Source organism: Danio rerio, chromosome 24 (assembly GCF_052040795.2).
Source record: "Danio rerio strain M-AB ecotype USA chromosome 24, GRCz13ab, whole genome shotgun sequence".
In the NCBI taxonomy this organism is placed as follows: Eukaryota; Metazoa; Chordata; class Actinopteri; order Cypriniformes; family Danionidae; genus Danio; species Danio rerio.
The window spans coordinates 38962784-38985000 of NC_141044.1; the positions used below are offsets into that span (position 1 = coordinate 38962784).

The following is a 22217-nucleotide window of genomic DNA, read 5'->3' on the forward strand; positions in this document are numbered from 1 at the left end:
TTCTACACACAATACCTCATAATGACGATGTGAAAAATGAGTTTTTTTAATTGTTGCATATTTACTAAAAATAAAAAATGTGAAAATTCTCAGTACAGAAGTATATACAGCCTTTGCTCAATACTTTGTTAATGCTCCTTTGGCAGCGATTACAGCCTTAAGTCTTCTTGAATATGATGCCACAAGCTTGGCACACCTGTCTTTGGGAATTTTTGCCTATTCCTCTTTGCAGTACCTCTCGAGCTCTATCAGATTGGATGGGAATCAGCGATGTACAGCCATTTTCAGATCTCTTCAAAGAGGTTTAATAGGATTTAGGTCTGGGCTGTGGCTGGGCCACTCAAAGACAATTACGCGAGTTGCTGTGAAGCCACTCCATTGATATGTTGGTGACTTTGGGTCATTGTCCTGCTGGAAGATGAACCGTTGCCCCAGTCTAAGGTCAAGAGCACTCTGGTTTTTATTCAGGATGTCTCTGTACATTGCTGCATTCATCTTTCCCTCTATCCTGACTGGTCTTTCAGTTCCTGCTGCTGAAAAACCTCCCCACAGCATGATGCTGCCACCACCATGCTTCACTGTAGGGATGATATTAGCCTGGTGATGAGCGCTGCCTGGTTTTCTCCAAACGTAACGCCTGGCATTCACTCCAAAGAGTACAATTTTAGTTTCATCAGACTTGAGAATTTTGTTTCTTATGGTCTGAGAGTCTTCAGATTCCTTTTGGCAAATTCCAGGCTGGCAGTGGCTTCCGTCTGGCCGCTCTACCATACAGGCCTGACTTGTGGATTGCTGCACAGATGGTTGTCCTTCTGTAAGTTTCTCCCCTCTCCACAGAAAAACGATTGAGCTTAGACAGAGTGACCATCGGGTTATTGATCACCTCCCTGACTAAGGTCCTTCTCCCCCGATCACTCAGCTTAGATGGCCGGCCAGCTCAAGAAAGAGTCTTGGTGGTTCCAAACATCTTCTACTTACAGATGATGGAGGCCACTGTGCTCACTGGAAATGTTTCTGTAACCTTCCCCAGCTTTGCACCTCGAGACAATCCTATCTCGGAGGTCTACAGACAATTCCTTTGTCTTCATGTTTGGTTTGTGCTGTCATGTCATGCACTGTCAACCCTGGGACCTTATATAAACAGGTGTAAGCCTTTTCATGTCCAATCAACTAAATTGACCACAGGTGAATTCTAATTAAGCTGCTGAAACATCTCAAGAATCATCAGGGGAAACAGAATGTACCTGAGCTCAATTTAGAGCAGGGGTCACCAATCTCGGTCCTGGAGGGCCGGTGTCCCTGCAGGGTTTAGCTCCAACTTGCCTCAACACACTTGCCTGAATGTTTCAAGTATACCAAGTAAGACCTTGATTAGCTTGTTCAGGTGTGTTTGATTAGGGTTAGAGCAAAAATCTGCAGGACACCGGCCCTCCAGGAACAAGTTTGGTGACCACTGATTTAGAGCTTCACAGCAAAGGCTGTAAATACTGACGTACATGTGATTTTCAGTTTTTTTTTATTTTCAATAAATTTGCAACAAGTTCAAAGAATGTTTTTTTCACATTGTCATTATGGGGTATTGTGTGTAGAATGTTGAGGAAATAAATGAATTTAATCCATTTTGGAACATAACATAGAAAAATGTGGAAAAAGTGAAGTGCTATGAATACTTTCCGGATGCACTGTATAATTCTGAATTCTGAGATACAAAGTAAGAAGATATAAAGTCAGAGAATCATAAGATAAAAAGAGCGAATTATGAGATATAAAATAAAAATGGCAAGATGCAAAGTCAGAATTGCAGGATGTAAAGTCAAAGAATTGTGAGATAACCTAAAAATATAAAGTAAAAACTGTGAGAATTGTGAGGTGAAAAGGCAAAATCATGAGATAAAAGATAATCATGAGATATAAAATGAGAACTGTGATATGTAAAGTCAAAATAGTGAGATGAAAATCCTGCCATTAATTAGTCGCCCTTGTGTCTTTCCAAAAACCCTGAGAACTTCATTCGTCTTCAGAACACAAATCAAGATATTTTAGATGAAATCCGAGAGCTCTCTGATCCTTTATAAAGAGCACGGGTCACATCTCGTTCAGTCCAGAACGGTACAAAAAAGCATCATTAAAACCTTTAACAGCCAGGTTTCATCCTAACGTTACTTTCCGTCCTAATATTTAAATTACGTTAAATGAAATACACCATGCCACATCTTTTAGAATTGCTAATATTGCTTTGTATAAAAGGAAAACATTTCCCAGTAATGGCATCCACTGTGTATAACAAATGCTGGAATAATTAGCGGTTCAGTCCACTTTGGCGACCAATAATAAATAAGGGATTAAGCTAAAGGAAAATTAACGTTTTTTTTTAATCATATTGTGAAATGTCTCATACTCCCAAATATGTGATAGAACATATAATTTGTCTTTTAAACAGTTTAAGGATGATAGTATTATTTGTTATGTGACGGGTAATGGGCGCCGCTGTAGAAGGTAGAAGCTGCAATCTCAAGTTAACGAGAAGTATTTATATTATTTATTAACTAAATGCATTGATTATATTTTTTTAGTGTCTACCCCTACCAAAACCCTCAAGGTAGTGTAAAAATATTATTTGATGTACAGCATCACAAAAATTATGCTACTGTATATTGATGTAATTATCCTCAGCCGTATCCCATCTACACTAATGAGTATGCGCACTCGAAAGGAACGAAGTCACAACACCGACTTCATTTTAGCAGTGTTATCAGGGGCCTAGAGCAGTGGTCCTCAATCATACCATTTTCCATAATTAAGCTTGTATCAGAGTTACAGCAATGTTCTGTCAGCGTCTGCGGTGATAATATTGTTGAGGACCACTGACCCAGAGTGTTATCATTCTCCGAATAATGCTTCGTCAGATCGCGCTGCTCTTCTTAAGTAATCCACAACTTGGGCTTGATGGTGAATCTGCTCCAGAAATGAGCGACTCTTTGTTTACAAGTTTGTGGGCGTTTGAGTAGTTGCTGTCATGTGATGTCCATTTGACAGGATGGGCTCGCATTCGTTTCATACAAATTAAAAAAACAGAAATACTTTTGTTTTTAAGTATAGTTAGTTCATTTAAAAATAGAGATTTTAAGCTTCATGTGGATATATTTTTTATGTCTGTAAAGCAAGTATTCGCTGAGATTCCAGTGCGTTTGTTGATTACATAAACTGTCTTAAAAACACACGTCTAGTCTGAGCTTCTCCCCTCTCAGTCTATTGCAGGGGTGTCCAAACTCTGTCCTGGAGGGCCAGCGTCCTACAGATTTTAGCTCCAACTTGCTTCAACACACCTCCAAGGGTGTTTCTAGAAAGCCTAGTAAGAGCTTGATTAGCTAGCCCAGGTGTATCTGATTGGGTTGGAACTAAACTTTGCAGGACACCGGCCCTCCAGGACCGAGTCTGGACATGCCTGATCTATAGTGATCAATGATTGGCTCCTGTACTAGTAGGTGGGACTCCATTTCCCATATTAACCATATTGACATGTCTTGTGTATTCTATAGACTTGGTTTAGAGTTTCTTCAGTGAATGTTTTTCCATTGCATTTATTTTAGGGCTGTCCAGATCCAATCACAGGAATCGGCCTGTTTCAGACTCGATCGGAATCGGACGTTACCTCTTGATCAGGACTCGCATATATATTTGAAGTCAGAATTATTAGCCCCCCTTTGATGTTATTTCTCTTTTTTAAATGTTTCCCAAATGATGTTTAACAGAGCAATGACATTTTCACAGTATGTCTGATAATATTTTGTCTTCTGGAGAAATTCTTATTTGTTTTATTTCAGCTAGAATAAAAGTAGTTTTTAATTTATCAAAAGCCATTTTAAGGTCAAATTTATTAGCCCCTTTAAGCTATATATTTTTCGATTATTTACAGAACAAACCATTGTTATACAATAACCTGTCTAATTACCCTAACCTGCCTAGTTAACCTAATTAACCTAGTTAAGCCTTTAAATGTCACTTTAAGCTGTATAGAAGTGTCTTGAAAAATATCTAGTCAAATATTATTTACTGTCATTGTACTGTCCTCCAACTGGTGTTCTTAACCAAAATTAGACAGCCAGCCAAACTCCTGTCATAAATTACACGAGAGTCAGGATATAGCCTTCTAGCTCCGTTTAATAGAGACTCTTGTCAAATGTAGTCATGAACAAGGGAGTGAAACTGAAAATAGATACAAAAAAATACATTTAGGTGAAACTGTGGCTTGTACATGGCTAACATAACAATTACAATCAAAAAGAAGGTTTAAGTCAAAGATAAAGTAAATGAGTTATTAGAAACGAGTTATTAAAACTGTGATATTTAGAAATGTGTTGAAAAAAAGTCTACTCCGTTAAACAGAAATTTGGGGAAAAAATAAACAGGGGGGCTAATAATTCTGACTTCAATTGCATATATATATATATATATATATATATATATATATATATATATATATATATATATATATATATATACACACACACTCACACACATATACATATATGTATAGAACGTAGTAGAACGTAGCAGCACCTTGAAGCAGAAAGCGTGAGTATGTCTGCACTCTGGAGGTATTATAAAGTTGATGACGACAACATTGCCATAGCAAACTGTAAGATACATAATCGATCACAAGAGGAGGAAAGAAAAAGGCTTCGTTTAACAAACATATTAGAGTTGTTGACGCTAATGTTTGATGTTAAAATAAGGTGAATTAAATAAGACATAAGGAACATCCTGGATCTGTTTATTCGCTCTTCTTTATTCTTTTTTTTAAAGTATTATATAAGTATCGGTAGATACTCAAAATTAAATGACTCAGACTAGAGAGGAAAAAAACCTGATCTGGACATCCCTAATGTATTTTGAGCAGAGGTCAACATTTTTGAGTCCAAAACCACCTCAAGCAGGCGTAAAAACATTTTGGCAATTAAAAAATTTTAATTTGAAAATTTGTGTTCAACACTAGTTTCTCTGACACACTTTCGTGTGCACAAAGTATTCTTCATGTCAATGATTTAAAATGATCTCAATAAAATGTAACTGGTGTTCTGAAGATAAACTTATGTCTCAGTGCTTTGGAATGACATGAGGGTGATTAATATGTTCATTTTTGGGTGAACAAACCCTTTACAGTCATTAAAAAAACAAAGATGTATGAAGTCTAACCTTTATCTGGTAAGGTGTAATACGCAAAATCAGGGAAATAATCTTCAATTTTGGATTTCCCAGCTAATACTTTCTCCGCCAGCATGTCCTGCTTGTTCAGAAACAATATGACAGAAATTGTCCGTAACCATCTGCAGAAAGAAGAGAAGAAAACAGAAGAGGGGTCAAACGGAAGCTATAAACAACTTTTGTGTTTATTCAAAAATAAAACGAAGGGATTACCTGTTGTTCCAGATACTGCGAAAAAGAGCAAGTGCTTCCCGTAGCCTGTTTGTGTTGTTGTCTTCCCTTATGACCATGTTATAGCTGCTGCTCGCTACCACAAAGATGATCGCTGTGACGTCTGCAGAGAAACACAGCAGATTAGCACAGCATGCAAGACATCATCCTCGTTTTGCTTTAAGGGTTTACTTCTATCCACAGGTCAAACACCCATTATTGGTTTTCAAAATATCCACTGCAGCATCAGCTCAGATTGGTCAAATGGTTCCTCTCTGCTCTGATAGCTCAAGTTGCTCTTCTCGGCTTAGATGGCTCTACTCTTCTCTGATTGTTCAGATGGCTCTACTCATCTTTGATTGGTCAGATGGCTCTACTCTTCTCTGACTAGTCAGAAGGCTCTACTCTTCTCTGACTAGGCCAGGGGTGTCAAACTCAATTCCTGGAGGGCCGAAGCCATGCACAGTTTAGTTCCAACCCTGCTCCAACACACCTACCTGTAGGTTTCAAACAAGTCTGAAGGACTTAATTAGTTTGATTAGGTGTGTTTAATTAGGGTTAGAACTAAACTGTGCAGAGCTGCCTTTGGAACGGAGTTTGACACCTGTGGACTAGGCGGATGGCTCTTCTCTGTGCTCTGATTGGTCAGATGGTTATACCCGGATTGATCAGATAGCTCTACTCATCTCCAAACGGTCAGTTGACTCTTCTCTTCTCTGGTCAAATGGCTCTACTCAGCTCCCATTGGCCTACTCTGCTCTAAATGGTCAGTTGGCTCTACTCTGCTCCAATTTGTCAGATAGGACTACTCAATTCCCATTGGTCTGCTCTCCTCTAATTGGTCAGAGAGCTCTACTCTCATTGGTCTACTCTCCTCTGATTGGTCAGATAGCTCTACTCCCATTGGTCTATTCTCCTCTGATTGGTCAGATAGCTCTACTCCCATAGGTCTTTTCTCCTCTAATTGGTCAGATAGCTCTACTCTCATTGGTCTGCTCTCCTCTGATTGGTCAGATAGCTCTACTCTCATTGGTCTATTCTCCTCTGATTGGTCAGATTGCTCTTCTCCCATTGGTCTACTCTCCTCTGATTGGTCAGAAAGCTCTTCTCCCATAGGTCTAATCTCCTCTAATTGGTCAGATAGCTCTACTTTGCTCCCATTGGTCTACTCTCCTTTGATTAGTCAGATAGCTTTTCTTTCATATGTCTATTCTCCTCTAATTGGTCAGATAGCTCTACTCTACTCCCATTGGTCTACTATCCTATGATTGGTCAGATAGCTCTACTCAACTCCTATTGGTCTAATCTCCTCTAATTCGTCAGATAGCTCTTCCATTGGTCTACTCCCCTCTGATTGGTCAGATAGCTCTACTCCACTCCTATTTGTCTATTCTCCTCTGATTAGTCAGATAGCTGTACTCCCACTGGTCTATTCTCTGATTGGTCAGATGGCTCTACTCAACTCCCATTGGTCTACTCTCCTCTGATTGATCAGATAGCTCTTATCCCATTGGTCTATTCTCCTCTGATTGGTCTGAAAGCTTTACTCCGATTGGTCTATTCTCCTCTGATTGGTCAGATGGCTCTACTCCTATTGGTCTATTCTCCTCTGATTGGTACAGTAGCTCTACTCTGCTCCCATTGGTCTATTCTCCTCTGATTGGTCAGATAGATGTACTCCATTGGTCTATTCTCCTCTGATTGGTCAGATAGCTCTACTCGATTGGTCTATTCTCCTCTAATTGGTCAAATAACTCTACTATACTCCTATTGGTCTATTCTCCTGATTGGTCAGTTAGCGCTACACCCAATGGTCTACTCTCCTCTGATTGATCAGATAGCTCTACTCTGCTCCCATTGGTCTATTCTCCTCTGATTGGTCAGATAGCTCTACTCCTATTGGTCTATTCTCCTCTGATTGGTCAGATAGCTCTACACCTATTGGTCGACTCTGCTCTGATTATTCGAATGACTCTATTTTGCTCTCATTGATTTGTGCACAGAAGTATAGCTGGAATAACAACTTTGAAAGATCTTGGAAACTCTGCAGACCTTTTACATCTACAACAAGCTATGTGCAAAAGCATAATATGTGCATGAGCAACTGGTGGCAAGAATTATGCATGTAAAATACCATTAAAACACTGAATCCATTTCCTCCTCTCGTCTCTCTGACCTCCCACATCAAACATACTGGAAGAGAAGAACAGAAACATGAGGCTTGTAGGATTAAGATGTGAAATGTGTCCCTCTAGTGGACAAATCAAGAAAATACACTTAAAAATACACAGATATACTTACATACTTCCAGCACATGTTCATAGTAACAAACTTTAATAGTAAGTGGACTCACTGAAAGTTGACTTTGTCTACTTGAAATCGCGTCTCGAAGATCCCTGATGTTAACACTCTGCAGCGAAGCAAGTCCTGAAGAAGAAAGGAAAGTGTGTTAGGAGAGAACTAATGTTTGGGTAAATGAAAAGAGACACATTAACAGATAAAATAATCAGTGTGTGATTTTGAAGGAGCTCCAGCAGTACCTGGTCTGTTGGAGTATAGTCGCTTTGTCTTACTGCATCAATCCGGTCAAGAAAACTGTAAAGACACAAAAGAAAAAAAACACATTTATTTTTTATTATTTTTCAATTTTAATTTGAATATGAATTAAAATGTGTCCTGTTTTATCAGAGCCAAAATAATGACAATCGCATACTTTTTTGCACAATTTAGAGACGATTAAATAAATGTAATTTGATTTAAATTTACAAAAGACTTTTTAAAAATAACAGTGCAGCCTCAAATTAAAGAAACGTTGTATTTTCCATCAGTCTTAATACACAAATGTAACTTAGGGCTGGGCGATATGGCAAAAATGCAATTTCCATAATTATATTTCTTATTGAACAATAACGATTTTGATATATATTGTTAATGCTTTCAGATTTAAAAGAGTATCCCAACAATGACTGAACCACAAAAATTAGAAGGTCCATTAAATTTTCAGATTATAAATGGCCGAAAATTTGGTGCACCTCTAATATCAACACACCCCAAGATTTCCTTTGTTGTATTGTATTGTATTGTATTGTAGATCAATATTGAGTAAAAAAGTCCAGAGCTTATCATTGTTATTGACATAAATTCAATTGCGATTCAACAAAATATCATTTATTGTCCCAGCCCTAATGTAACCACAGAAAAATAAAGCTTTAAATGGGGAAACTCTTTGGTGATTTTTGAGTGAGATGCTAATGGTCTAATTCTATTTCATTATTTATGCTAAGTTAAGCTAAAAGGGCTCCCGCCAAATCCAGAGACTGTCTGATTAGACTTAAAAACAGTAAAACAAAGCTGTTTAACTCTAAGGAAAGTGTCAAATATGTCTATTTTTAAAAAGTGTAGCATTCTTTTAAAAGAACTGTATTTAATTAACCATATCAACTTTCCATTAAAGTCTATTATCCAAAAATATGACATTGAAAACCATTTAATTGTTTATTTCACCATTGCAAACAGTACTAAAAGGGGTAAACCATCAATAAGGATCCAAACTCTACTTCCAGCAATATCCTTTGAAGACCTAGATATACCTGTATCTGTATCAGATACATTGACAAGATCTGAATGGGACAGAGTCCCTAAAAGCTTCCTTACAATCAGAGCGAGCTCAAGTATCTTCAATAACAAGCCCATATCTTTCTCCTGCTTGCCTTCAGAATGGTAGAATATTAGCCCAACACTGTGACCATCATGTTATATTAGTGCTATTAATATTAACCATACCAGTTCAACTTAACAATTCATAAAGTCCATTCAACAAAAACATGACTTCAGAAAACAATTTCACGGTTTCTTTCATCATTTCAAGCAGTATTAAAAGTGGTAACCCATCAAACTCTTCCTCCAACTATGTCCTTTGAAGGTCTAGATATACCTGTATCTGTATCAGATATATTCACAGGACCTGAATGGGACCCGAGTCCCTGAAAGCTTCCTTACAGTCAGAGCGAGCTCAAGTATGTTAGATAACAAGCCCATATCTTTCTCCTGCTTGCCTGCAGAAAGGCAGAATATTAGCCCAACACTGTGACCATCATGTGATATTAGTGCTATCAGCACAAACCGAGACAAATATAGACTCATCCCACAAGCTTGTGACAACAAGACAATCTGTAAAGACACTGCCCAAAAAAAAAAAAAAAAGATGATAAAAAGATAAAAGGTTTGTATGGAGATCTCCATTCCTGCTTTTAATACGTGTGTAATGTTGGAGAATTTCATTCAGCTGAAACCATTTATTCAAATACTATAGTTGTGGATTGATTATGTGAGAGGACATGAATACTTTATTCAGCAAGAAAGGACACAGACATTTTTACATTTATCAATGTAAAAGTTCTTTTGATTAATCAACAATCCTTAAAAAAAATCTGTTTCAGCATGATTTTTTTGCAGCATTATTGTTTTGTGTGTGTATATATATATGGTATTTTTTAAGACACTTCTATACAGCTTAAAGTGACATTTAAAGGCTTAACTAGGTTAATTAGGTAGGTTAGGGTAATTAGGCCAGTTATTGTATATCGATGGTTTGTTCTGTAGATTAAAAAAATAGCTTTAAGGGGCTAATAATTTTGTCCCAAAAATGGGTTTTATAAACTGCTTTTATTCTAGCTGAAATAAAACAAATAAGACTTTCTCCAGAAGAAAAAATATTATAAGACATACTGTGAAAATTTCCTTGCTCTGTTAAAAATAATTTGGGAAACATTTAAAAGAGAAAAATAAAATCAAAAGGGGGCTAATAATTCTGACTTCAACTGTATATGTATGTATGTATATATGTATGCTTTACTGAGCTTTTATATTCAAATTGGTTCATTTTTGATTCCTATACTGTTAACCATGCTACTCTGAATATTCGCTCTGCAATAGCATGTATGGCTTCGTAATAAATGTAAGTCCTGCAAGCCGCCGGCCAAACACTAAGTAACTGGCGAATGACATGACCTAGTGGGTTGTCTGCTGTTGTGAAGTGCGCGCGTTTGCAGTTTCAGGAGGCGTGGCTTTGAATCACAGTCCCTCCCCGCGATCCAAAGATAATATGCTAAGCGGTAAGCATTTTGGCAGATCACCTGCTGCACCTTTAATCATAATTATTATTAGAAAATTATTTCTTAGCTAAAAAAAGTCAAAACAAGCAAAATATAGCTGTATACTATATTTTTTATTTAACAAAACGCTTCTTAAAAAACAAACAAAAACAATTGACATTTTAAAAATAATTGTTGTCATGTATCTAAAATATGCACAGTAATCTGTCCTGACTAAAGGTCCCAGATCACCAGTTAACAAAACATATATGGGAAGTTAATATCCTCTTAAATCAATGTTATTGTAAAAAATGATAATTAAACCATATTAACAAAAAATAACTAAGCAAAAGGAAGCAGGTGACAAACATACTGTGTGTGATAATGAAAGGATGCTCCCGCGCACACGGTTAACATTAGGCCTATTAATAATCTGTTCAAATAATGGTTAAAGTGAAAGCAACCGGTGCTGCTTACAAAAAAACCCATCTGGAACTCTCGAAAGCAGCAAGACTCTGGGTGCATGAGCAGAGAACCAATCACACCAGTTGCGTGTCTATCAGGTTTCTGGGCACAGTTGCTTCAGTTGCACGTGTTTTAAACAGTCGAGCGAATAACATCAGCTATTGGCACGAGTGATTATCCTCTCATTCAGTATTCACCTGCTTTCTTTTATTTGCACATTATTTTTGTAAGTCATGCTGCTTTTCGATTTTAAGACCACATTTGCACCCATATTGGGCCATTGTTATTGTCAAACCCTGCTTTTAAGATAACTACTATTTAAAAACTACTTTCAACCAGCTACAGTGGCTAGTGTTGGTGTCTGTCCAACCCGCCATAGCTAAAATCTACCCGCATTTGGTGGGTGTTAATATAAAGCCCTGATTATTATTATTATTATTATTATTGATGAAATAAGCAGTCCTAAGTTCGAAGCTTAACACCACTAGCAGTGACGCATTCATTTTGTTTTGTGGTGACATTAAAAGCAGATAGTGGGGGAAAAAAACAACAGATTGGAATAAGAACATTAACTCACTGTACTCATCTGGACACTGCCACTTTAACCACTGATTAAATCCAACAAGCAGCCGGCAAAACATCAGAAAAAAAACAGATTCCAGCACCAGATCGCTACTTATAATTAGACACATGACGGTATCGCATTTTCTTGTTACGTTAATTGCTGAAGCTTTAATAATGACAGATGGTATTATCAAGAAACTAAACATAAGCTCTGAAAAAAAGGTTACTCTGACAGGTGTAGTAGCCAAAAGAACTGTGATTTTTTTTGTATGCACATCATTTATTTCAAAACAAATTGCAAAAAGATTACAAATCCTATAAATACATTATTATAAATATATTAGTAGATGGGAGTTAATGCACTTAGCTAACAGAGACAGTGAGAAACCGCTACCTTTGTTATACAAGTTGTGTTAATTTTAGAAAATACCACTGAAATGAATTGGTTATTATGTACGTTAGCTAAAATCATAATGGCTTCTGAGAAGCCTGCACAATATATTGTTTCTGCATTGATATTGCAATGTGTGCGTCTGCAATGTTTATATTACAAGATTTGCAATGTTGAGACTGTATTATAGACGACCAGTAACTATAGGTCAAAACACAGAACATTTGTGGAGAGATTGATTTTATTAAATTATTTATATGATGAAGATAATAGTGTTATTTAATATCTGATAATTCAATTTCTGTACCAGAATACTGTTGCTTTCTCCAGAAAACTGTGAAAAAAAGCACAGGAAATTTTACTTTAATACTTGCTCCATTGTATTTATTTATGACTGTAGTTTGTTTATTATACGCGTTTATAATTAATTACATAAAAACATATTTATATTATACTCCCTTACAAAATCCTCCTAAGTGATGACTTTGTGAAAGAGCCATTTATATAATCAGGTGAAATTATATCGCAATATATATTGTATACAGAAAAAAAATTGCAATGTACAATTTTATATATATATATATATATATATATATATATATATATATATATATATATATATATATATATATATATATATATATATATATATATATATATATATATATATATTAGGGGTGTAACAATACACTCAGCTCACGATACGATGTGTATCACGATATAATGTTCGCGATTCGATATGTATCACGATGTTTTGAATAAAAATTGAAAATTAAAATGAAATGCAAATTTTACCAAGTAAAATTTTTTACCAAGTACTGTTTTTTATGTATTTCTTTTGTTTCAACTTGTTAAACTGAACCTTCTTTAAGAAAATAAATTAAACAGGCCTATCTCTGGAAAATAAAACAATTTAAAAACTTCTTTAAAAAAAATCCACATTTCCAGGTAATCAGCAGTTCTATAAGATAATACTGAACTTATGTGTATCTGTCTGAGAGGTGTTTATGGATGGCTGTCTTCATGTTGGGCATGATGAGTGACAGGGTGGCCGTCTTTTCATAACACAGGACAGTCGTGGCTCTTTTCAGCAGTTTAGGCAGGTTTACTATTTCTTCTACTAATCCTCTATTTCACATCCACTCTTCTTGGTCAGCTAACATTACTGCTGCTGCAATCTGAACTCACGTGCGACAGCAGGTGGAACGTAGCTCACGTGCAAACAGCTCAACTAATAAGAGAAAACAGACGTCATATCGTAATCAAATCGTCATAACGCCACAATGCATATTGTGACATTTTTGCATCGCAATAAATCGTACAACGATAAATCGTTACACCCCTAATATATATATATATCAATATATACACACACACACACACATACATACATGCATACATATATATATATATATATATATATATATATATATATATATATATATATATATACGCACACACACACACACACACACACACACACACACACACACACACACACACACACACACACATATATATATATATATATATATATATATATATATATATATACACATATATACATATATATATATATATATATATATATACACACACACATACATACATACATACACACTTTTTTTTTTTTTTTTTTTGCAATATTGTTAAGATCAGGCATAATGACCATCATACAAACACCACACAATCTTCAAGCATTCACTATAAAATGGGCCAAACGTTTTACCAATTAAGAATTCATCAAATTAATAGCCACTAAAACAAAAAGCAACTCTTAAAACATTTTGTCCTACAGCCAGATATTCAAAACCGACGTCCTGATGGCAGCAATTGACATTCTTCCATAATGGATGATCAAAGTTCATTAAAATTAATTGAGTTTTCGATAAAACCCGTCTAATGTGATCTTTCAATGGACTGACTTTGTCTTTCTCCAATTACTTTAGCTGCCGCTCTGATAATACTACTCAACCCGTTTCTATTTGACAAAGTAACATTTTCAAAGCAGGCTACCATACAGAAAGACAACACTTGAACATTTGGTACACTCAATATTCTCATCTTCCTCAAGACAAATAGACAGCTGATACAATTCCATCAAAGCATAATTTGCCATCAGTTACCATTGTGTTTATGACGTGCAGTCATTTCAATATCCACCACTCCTATAATTGTCAACTCTAGACTTACTATCAATTTCTCAAAATCATTTAGCCTATTCTTAGTTTTTTGCATATTTAATTAAGTTTTGCTTTCTACACCACATTAAGTCGTCAGCATGGATATCCAAATTATAATTTGCGAGCTTTAAACCATTTAAAGTAATTTAAAGAATTCAGGTACAAGAAAGCTTACCATTTGTAACTTAAAAAAAGAAGAAAATAGATTTATTTTTATACTACTTTTATTTTAATACAAAAATCAACCAAATTTTTTTTTTCAAATAGTGCTATTCATGTCCTCTTGTAAAAAAAAAAAAATAAATAATTAAAAAAAAAAAATATATATATATATATATATATATATATATATATATATATATATATATAGCAATATTACACTTTTCCAGCATTGTTCAACCCTAGGACTGTGCCCTCAATCCTGCTCCAACAGAAGACTCACAGACTCATCCGCATATTAAGTAATAAGCCTATCCCTATAGAAACTCTAACAATCATTTGTGTACATGATATACTCTCGTCTCTCACCGGCCACTTTATTAACTACACCTGTCTAATTGCTTGTTAACGCAAATTTTTAATAAGTCAATCACACAGCAGCAATTCAATGCATTTAGGCATGTACACTCGGTCAAGACAATCTGCTGCAGTTCAAACAGAGCATCAGAATGGGGAAGAAAGGAGATTTTAGTGACTTTGAACATGGCAGAAAATATCCAGTGAGCGGCAGTTCTGTGGGTCCAAATGCCTTGTTGATCCCAGAGAATGGCCAGACTGGTTCCAGCTGATACAAGGCAACAGTAACTTAAATAACCACTCGTTACAACCGAGGTCTGCAGAAGAGCATCTCTGAATACACAACATGTCCAACCTTGAAGCGGATAGGCTACAGCAGCAGAAGACCACACCGGGTGCCACTCCTGTCAGCTAATAACAGGAAACTGAGGCTACAATTCACACAGGCACACCAAAATTGAACAATAGAAGACTGGAGGAACGTTGCCTGGTCTGATGAGTCTCTATTTCTGCTGCAACATTCGGATGGTTGGATCAGAACTTGGAGTCAACAACATGAAAGCATGGATCCATCCCGCATTGTATCAACTGCTTGTAGCACCTTTGGGATGTGGTGGAATGGGAGAGTCACATCATGTATGTGCAGCAACTGCGTGATGCTATCATGTCAATATGGAGCAAAATCTCTGAGGAATATTTCCAGTATCTTGTTGAATCTATGCAACAAAGGATTAAGGCAGTTCTGAAGGCAAAAGGGGGTCCAACCCGGTTTTAGTAAGGTGTACCTAATAAAGTGGCCGGTGAGTATAGCAACAAAGGTAAAAAACAACAATCTTGAGGCCCATCTGTGGAACAGACCAACTGTGTGGAATATATAATTTGCAATATTTAAATATAAATTGGCATAATATAAGAAGGTTAAATTGGTTCAAGGTTCAGAATTACAATATTAATATGTATACAATTTTTTGACGCATGTATAAACAATAATTTAACTTCACATAAGTTAATAAATCCACATTTGGTGGAATAACTTTGATTTCAGTCACAACAAAAGAAAACTCAACCTTCTGACCAACTAATTTTTTGACAAGATTTTCTAAACATTTTTTTTAAACTTTTTTTTTGTTTGGACAAAAATGTTGTAAGACATTTTTTTTAAATAAAGGCAATATTAACATTTCACTCAAATGCAACTAATAGATCCAGTAAAATCCTAAAGTTATTTAACTGTACATTTTATTTCCACGAAACACGAGCCTGCCCTTCCAGTGTTGTCCTCCAGAGGACAGATGTCTAGACTTAATTAAGTTAAGATCCTCCTCCTTTTCTGAAATACAGAGCCGCCAAAACTCAATCCTTCTCTACATACATCTAATGACTATAAACAGACTGTTGATGTGCATGAAATGAGCTGAAGAGGTGTGTGTGTGTGTGTGTGTGTGTGTGTGTGTGTGTGTGTGTGTGTGTGTGTGTGTGTGTGTGTGTGTGTGTGTGTGTGTGTGTGGAACATACAGAAACATAACACACAGTCTATCTGCCATCTAGACTGCATATGTCTATTACTAAGAATGCATACAGTACTGACGGTGAGTCCCCACCTCCGTCTTTTGCCGTTCTGCACGTACAAAGCACTAAACGCAAGATCAGTGTCAACACAAAGGTCGGAGACAAACTAGTGAAACTCATTCTGCAGGTTGATTTGAGCAGAACTAAAACATGCTAATATACACAGGCCGAATCAATGGTAAATCAATATAGGCTCATTTCAGCATGACACCCTAAAGATGTGAACTTTGATGGATGGATTTAAAAGTAAAAGCAAAAATATTTCATGTTTTATTGTTTATTTAAAATAATAATAAAAGTAGGCATCACGGTGGATTAGTGGTTAGCACGGTCACCTCACAGGAAGAAGGTTGCTGGTTTGAGTCCTGGCTGGGCCATTTGGCATTTCTGTATTTGGATGTTCTCCCCATGATGGCATGGGTTTCCTCCAGGTGCTCCAGTTTACCCCACAGTCCAAACACATGCGATGAACTGAAGAAACTAAATTGGCCATAGTGCTTGTGTGTGCATATGAGAGTATATGGGTGTTTCCCAGTACTTGGTTGCAGCTGAAAGGGCATCCGCTGTGTAAAACATATGCTGGAAAAGTTTGTGGTTCATTCTGCTGAGGCAACCTCAGATTAACTCTGTGTGTGTGTGTGTGTGTGTGTGTGTGTGTGTGTGTGTGTGTGTGTGTGTGTGTGTGTGTAACATACAATATTATAGTATATAAGATATCATATTGTTATGTATGTGTGTTTATATGGATAGATAGAGATGTTTGTTGTGTTTTAACATCCATATATATATATATATATATATATATATATATATATATATATATATATATATATATATATATATATATATATATATATATATATATATATATATATATATAAATATATATATATATATATATATATATATATTTATATTTATATATATATATATATATATATATATATATATATATATAAATATAAATATAAATATATATATATATATATATATATATATATATACACACACACACACATACATACATGTGTATATATATATATATATATATATATATATATATTTATATATATATACATACATATACATACATATACATACACACACACATACATATATATATATATATATATATATATATATATATATATATATATATATATATATATATATATATATATACACACATGTATGTGTGTGTGTGTGTGTGTGTGTGTGTGTGTGTGTGTGTGTGTGTGTGTGTGTGTGTGTGTGTGTGTATATATATATATATATATATATATATATATATATGCGCATGCATGTTTGTCACACTTTAATGTTTCAGATCATCGAACAAACATAAATAATATACGAAGATAGTTCTTTGAAATGACTTTATAGCCTTTTCCAGACTGGTATACCTCAGTTATTTTGGCTTTTGAGGATCTTTTGGTCTACTTCACTGTTATTAAGGCCCTATTTAAAGGTTTTCTTGATTGCATACAGTTGCGACAGTAATCAGGCCTTGTTTTATCTTTGACTAATATTTTAAGAGGTGGTCGACTACGATGTCATATGTTAAACTTTAGTTGATGCGTAATGTAGTTTATGCTCACACAGCGACAGCTCTGAATGTAAAATGCTCAAAGTTTAATGCAAAGGGAGACATTGGATTTTACAGAGTTAGCTTAGCAAAGCCTGCAGCGAACGAATTTGGGGGTTACAAAGTAAATAAATAAATACACCCGGGCTAGTGACATCACAAACGCTTCCAAAAGGACATGACACAAATAGAGAAGTGCATACAGTTTAATTTTAATTATGCTCCAGAGAATTATAAAAAAGATATAGCTGGCATTTGACAAAGAACTTCTAGAATCTCTCCCAGTTCTGTGCTGGATTCAGCTTAAAATCCTCAAACCACAGATGAAGCTGTGGATTGTGAGCCACAACCCGCAAGTATTTTTATTCGTTAAAATTGATTACATGCACAGGTTCTGGCGTTAACGGTGTGTTGTACGTTGTTTACGAGGACGTAAACAAGGGTTTGAGCAATGGGAAATGCTGTTTGGCAGCGTTAACAATTTAGCTAAAACTCATATTTATCAGTCAAACCGCTAAACCGCAAAAGCGCGTGCTTGTAGGGGCGTGATGCTTTTCCTGGTGACGTTTAGCCGATCTGCGAATCACAGCACATTATGTTAGCTGACCAATCAGAGCCCCTTGAGGGTGGGCCTTTCAGAGGAACAATGAAAAATGACAGGTTGTTTTCATGTTAGCGGAGTAGCTGTATATAATCAAAATAAGATATATGAAGAAATTATGTGATTGTTTACAAATGAAGCATGAACAGACATTGATTTACATTTTATAAACACAACCAAGCCTTTAAAAAAAACACTCTGGACCACCCCTTTTAAATTAGTTTTTAAGATGCAAAAGAATAAGAAATCAGTATAAAGACACTTTTCACACCACTTGATGTATGCATAATTCTAAATAACTTAATATATGTAAAATTTAATATTAAAATTCACATACAAAAACACAGCAATTCTATATTTTTCTAAATATATAAAACAGAAAACAAAATGAACAATATATTGCAAACGATTCAAGAAGCCACTTAATTAACTAATGTTATTGCATTTGATTTCTTAAGAGTCCTTTAACACTCATGTGTGCATGTTCGCTTTATTTATTTATTTAATCTCCCTCGGTTGCATCTCTTTTGCTTCTAATCCGATTGATGATTTTGTTTTTCATTGTGGAGTCTTGAGAATGTTCTGTCCCAATGATGAGATGAAAGAACATAATCAAGCCCAGATTGTGCTCGATGGCCATCCTGCGCGCTCTTGAGAAACATTAGGCTGATTTGACATCCACAAACAAGGAAACTGTACCTGTACCGGGTACCTTCAGAATCAGTCAACGCGGTACACACTCGGAAACTAGAGGATGCTGGAATACGAGAGTTCAGCGGCTCTACAGCTGAGGGATGTACTCAAGCACAGAGAGCCAGCATTTCTTTAGAATATACAGGAAATCTCATTAAGACTTACTCATGAATTCATACTGGTTTTGCCAAGTAAGCAGAGCTGACATGAATTTCTGTTGTGTTTAGATATTATATTATACATTATACCTTTAATAGGATGTGTGATGAATTAAGCCTCAATCAATAATAATAGATTATTAATAATATATTTATAATCATAAAAAATAATAGACAATTCCATCTTTTTGGATGAGCAAAATCACACCATGCTGTATGTTCCTTTAAATGCAAATGAGCTCTGCTTTTCCAGATGGGGCAGAGACTTTAGATGCTATTCTCTTATTCAAGAAACAACAAAAGCAAATCTCAAACAGCCAAAACATCAGAAATAACCAGTGGTGGATTAAATCTGCACATATTCAAGACAATGATGACAACTTCTCGATTGAACCAGTGCATTTCTCAATAGGGCTGCAGGATATTGGAAGATATTTAATTTTTCTGCAATACATAATGCAATATAATGCAGAATTTCACCCATACATGCCCTTTCAGCTGCAACCCATCTCTGGGAAGCATTCATACACACTCATTCACACACTACGGACAATTTAGCCTACCCAATTCACCTATACAACATGTGACTGTAGGAGAAACCGGAGCAAACAAAGCAAACCCGCGCAAACGCATATTTGTTTTTGTTTTTAAAAAACGAGAAGTTTAGATTTGTCCATCTGAGTGGGGTATTTTCGTATGCATCACCATATGCAGCATAAAAATAGGATGTGTGTTTGGATAGAACTCTTCTTTATTATTGTTTATATACGAAAATACGAATAAAATTGTTATTATTGCTCATTTATTAATTTGCTGGAAATTAAAACTGAATTTAGAAATAGCTTTAAAACAAATCTTTGTGCAAATGAAATAAACATGTAGGTTAATGGATGTCTTCAGTAGACTGAGTTTCCACCGTTTCTTTATCCAGTAAAGTAAAAAGAAAAAGTAAAGAGGCAAATGGAGGAGGGTATTTCTATATGTTCTTCTATATTTTCTTGATAGTGAAGCGTTAATTTTTTAACTAACAAAGTCTGTCATGTGAATAGAAACTGCGCCGTGGCAAAACACAACTGACTATTAAAGGGAATGTCACATGTGACTGATTAGTTTAATGCACGTTATGCTCAAAACACACCCATAACTCATCAAAAGAATAAGCACAACCCTGTTAGACCATGCGCCGGGGTGCAGAGCATATATATTTTTTTTAATTTGCTTGAAATAGTCCTAAAAACAAACTAATCTTAATAATAATAATCTAAAAATAAAAATCTTTCACATTATTAGATTGAACAGTGTTTTATGGTAAATTATAATCCTGATTGGACATTGCAGATTCTGCGATGTGACAGATGCGCATATGACAGGATTGACATTACGTTGCCCTAATTCTGAATAGTTAGTAAACACATTTAAATAGCTGTTGTAGAGTGAAGTTACTTAAACTTATTAAATAGCATGAGTTATGCTGCGTTCACACCAGATGCGTCAAGCGCGAGTGCTTTACATGTTAAGTCAATGCAAACGCGCGAATAGACATCCTGCGGCGCGATACGTGCAAATGGCGCGACGCGAATGACGCAAATTGCGCGAATGCCGCGGGACGAATAGAGCGTTTTGCGGGTTTGACGCGCTTAACGAGCGTTTCGCGCGAATCTCTCGAATTCGAAAATCTGAACTTCAGTGTTAACCAATCAGAAGCTTGCTCTTGTGGGAGCGTGATTGTGACGTAGAACCTGTTCCAAGGGAATTCCTCCAGCCTTCACCGACAACAGTTCATCAAACTCGGCTTGGCTCAGTCAGAAGCACCGCTGAAAGCCTCCGTCATCCAGGTTAAGTTTCTGGAGGAGTTTATGAGCTCACAGAGCTGGATGCACCTCTGAAAGAATGTAGTGGACTCAGACACGACCCTAAACGTATCGACGCCGTTTTTCAGTCTCCATAAAGCACATAAACACTGCTATTTTCTTCATAAAATCCATGTTAGCCATTTAGCTATGAAGCTAGAGTCTTCGGGCAGACAGAAGCCCTGCCCATCACGCGAATCTGCGTCTGTTCTGAAGTGAATTTGACGCGCGAATGAAGCGAGTAAACTCAAATGTTCACGCGGCTATTTACGCGCGAATAGCACGATTTATCCGCGCGTTCCGCGTCTGGTGTGAACACAGGATTACTGCTCTGTTCTGATATGTTGGACTGTACAAATACACAATACACTGGATACAATTCTCTTATAAATATGGTCAGCATCATTTATATTTGCATATAAATTTATGAGTGTTTTGGACATCACCCCTGGACTAGTAAAGTATGAGACAATAGTAACTTTAGCTATGTTTACTGAGTAAAAGGAACATTAAAAAGACAATTTGGAAACGTTCTCAAGGCAGCAAGTGACATTTGTTTTGGATATCAATTTAGAGCATGACATGCTGGTACTAACCCATCGCTGAAGCCATTCAGCATGAAAATATATTTTACCCAAATACGCAACCTTAAAATAGGCCTGTCTTGATGCTTATTTATTGTTGTACAATATATTGCAGCAAAATATATTGTGATACATGATATTGTTGTCATTTTAAGACAGTATAATGCCAGAATGGCAATATAACAGCATCATAATGCAAGTACGCTCTTCCAAAGGGATTCTTAAGAATATTTCATTTTCATATATAGACATTTTAATTATTTAATAATGAGGCACTGGAATCAGAATGTGAAAATAAAATAAAATAAATAATTAAATGTTAACAAAAAAAGTGCAAGGTAAAAAGTAACAGAGGCTGCGGTATCTGCTGCTGGATCTATTTTAAGTCATCAGACACCTCCACAAGATGGCTATATATTATAGTAATTTCTATATAGTTCCATGCTGACACAGACAGCTCCAATAGAGATAGAGCTGTTACTCAATCAACTAAAATGTGCTAAAATTAGTCGTGTAAGTGCGATATATATTGCATCGCCAAAAAATTACT

General features: G+C 35.8%; 1 protein-coding gene across 7 annotated transcripts in view; it reads right to left on the reverse strand.

Moving 5' to 3' along the window:
- Window positions 1-22217, reverse strand: part of gnal2 (guanine nucleotide binding protein (G protein), alpha activating activity polypeptide, olfactory type 2) — an 82273-nt gene that overhangs the window by 4902 nt on the left and 55154 nt on the right. For 4 of the 7 annotated variants that reach the window (NM_001440867.1, NM_001440866.1, NM_001366715.2 and 1 more), the window contains 5 exon segments: window positions 5197-5327; window positions 5419-5539; window positions 7550-7608; window positions 7769-7842; window positions 7956-8010. In NM_001440867.1, coding sequence (NP_001427796.1) covers window positions 5197-5327; window positions 5419-5539; window positions 7550-7608; window positions 7769-7842; window positions 7956-8010 — 440 coding nt within the window. 7 annotated transcript variants of the gene reach the window in all.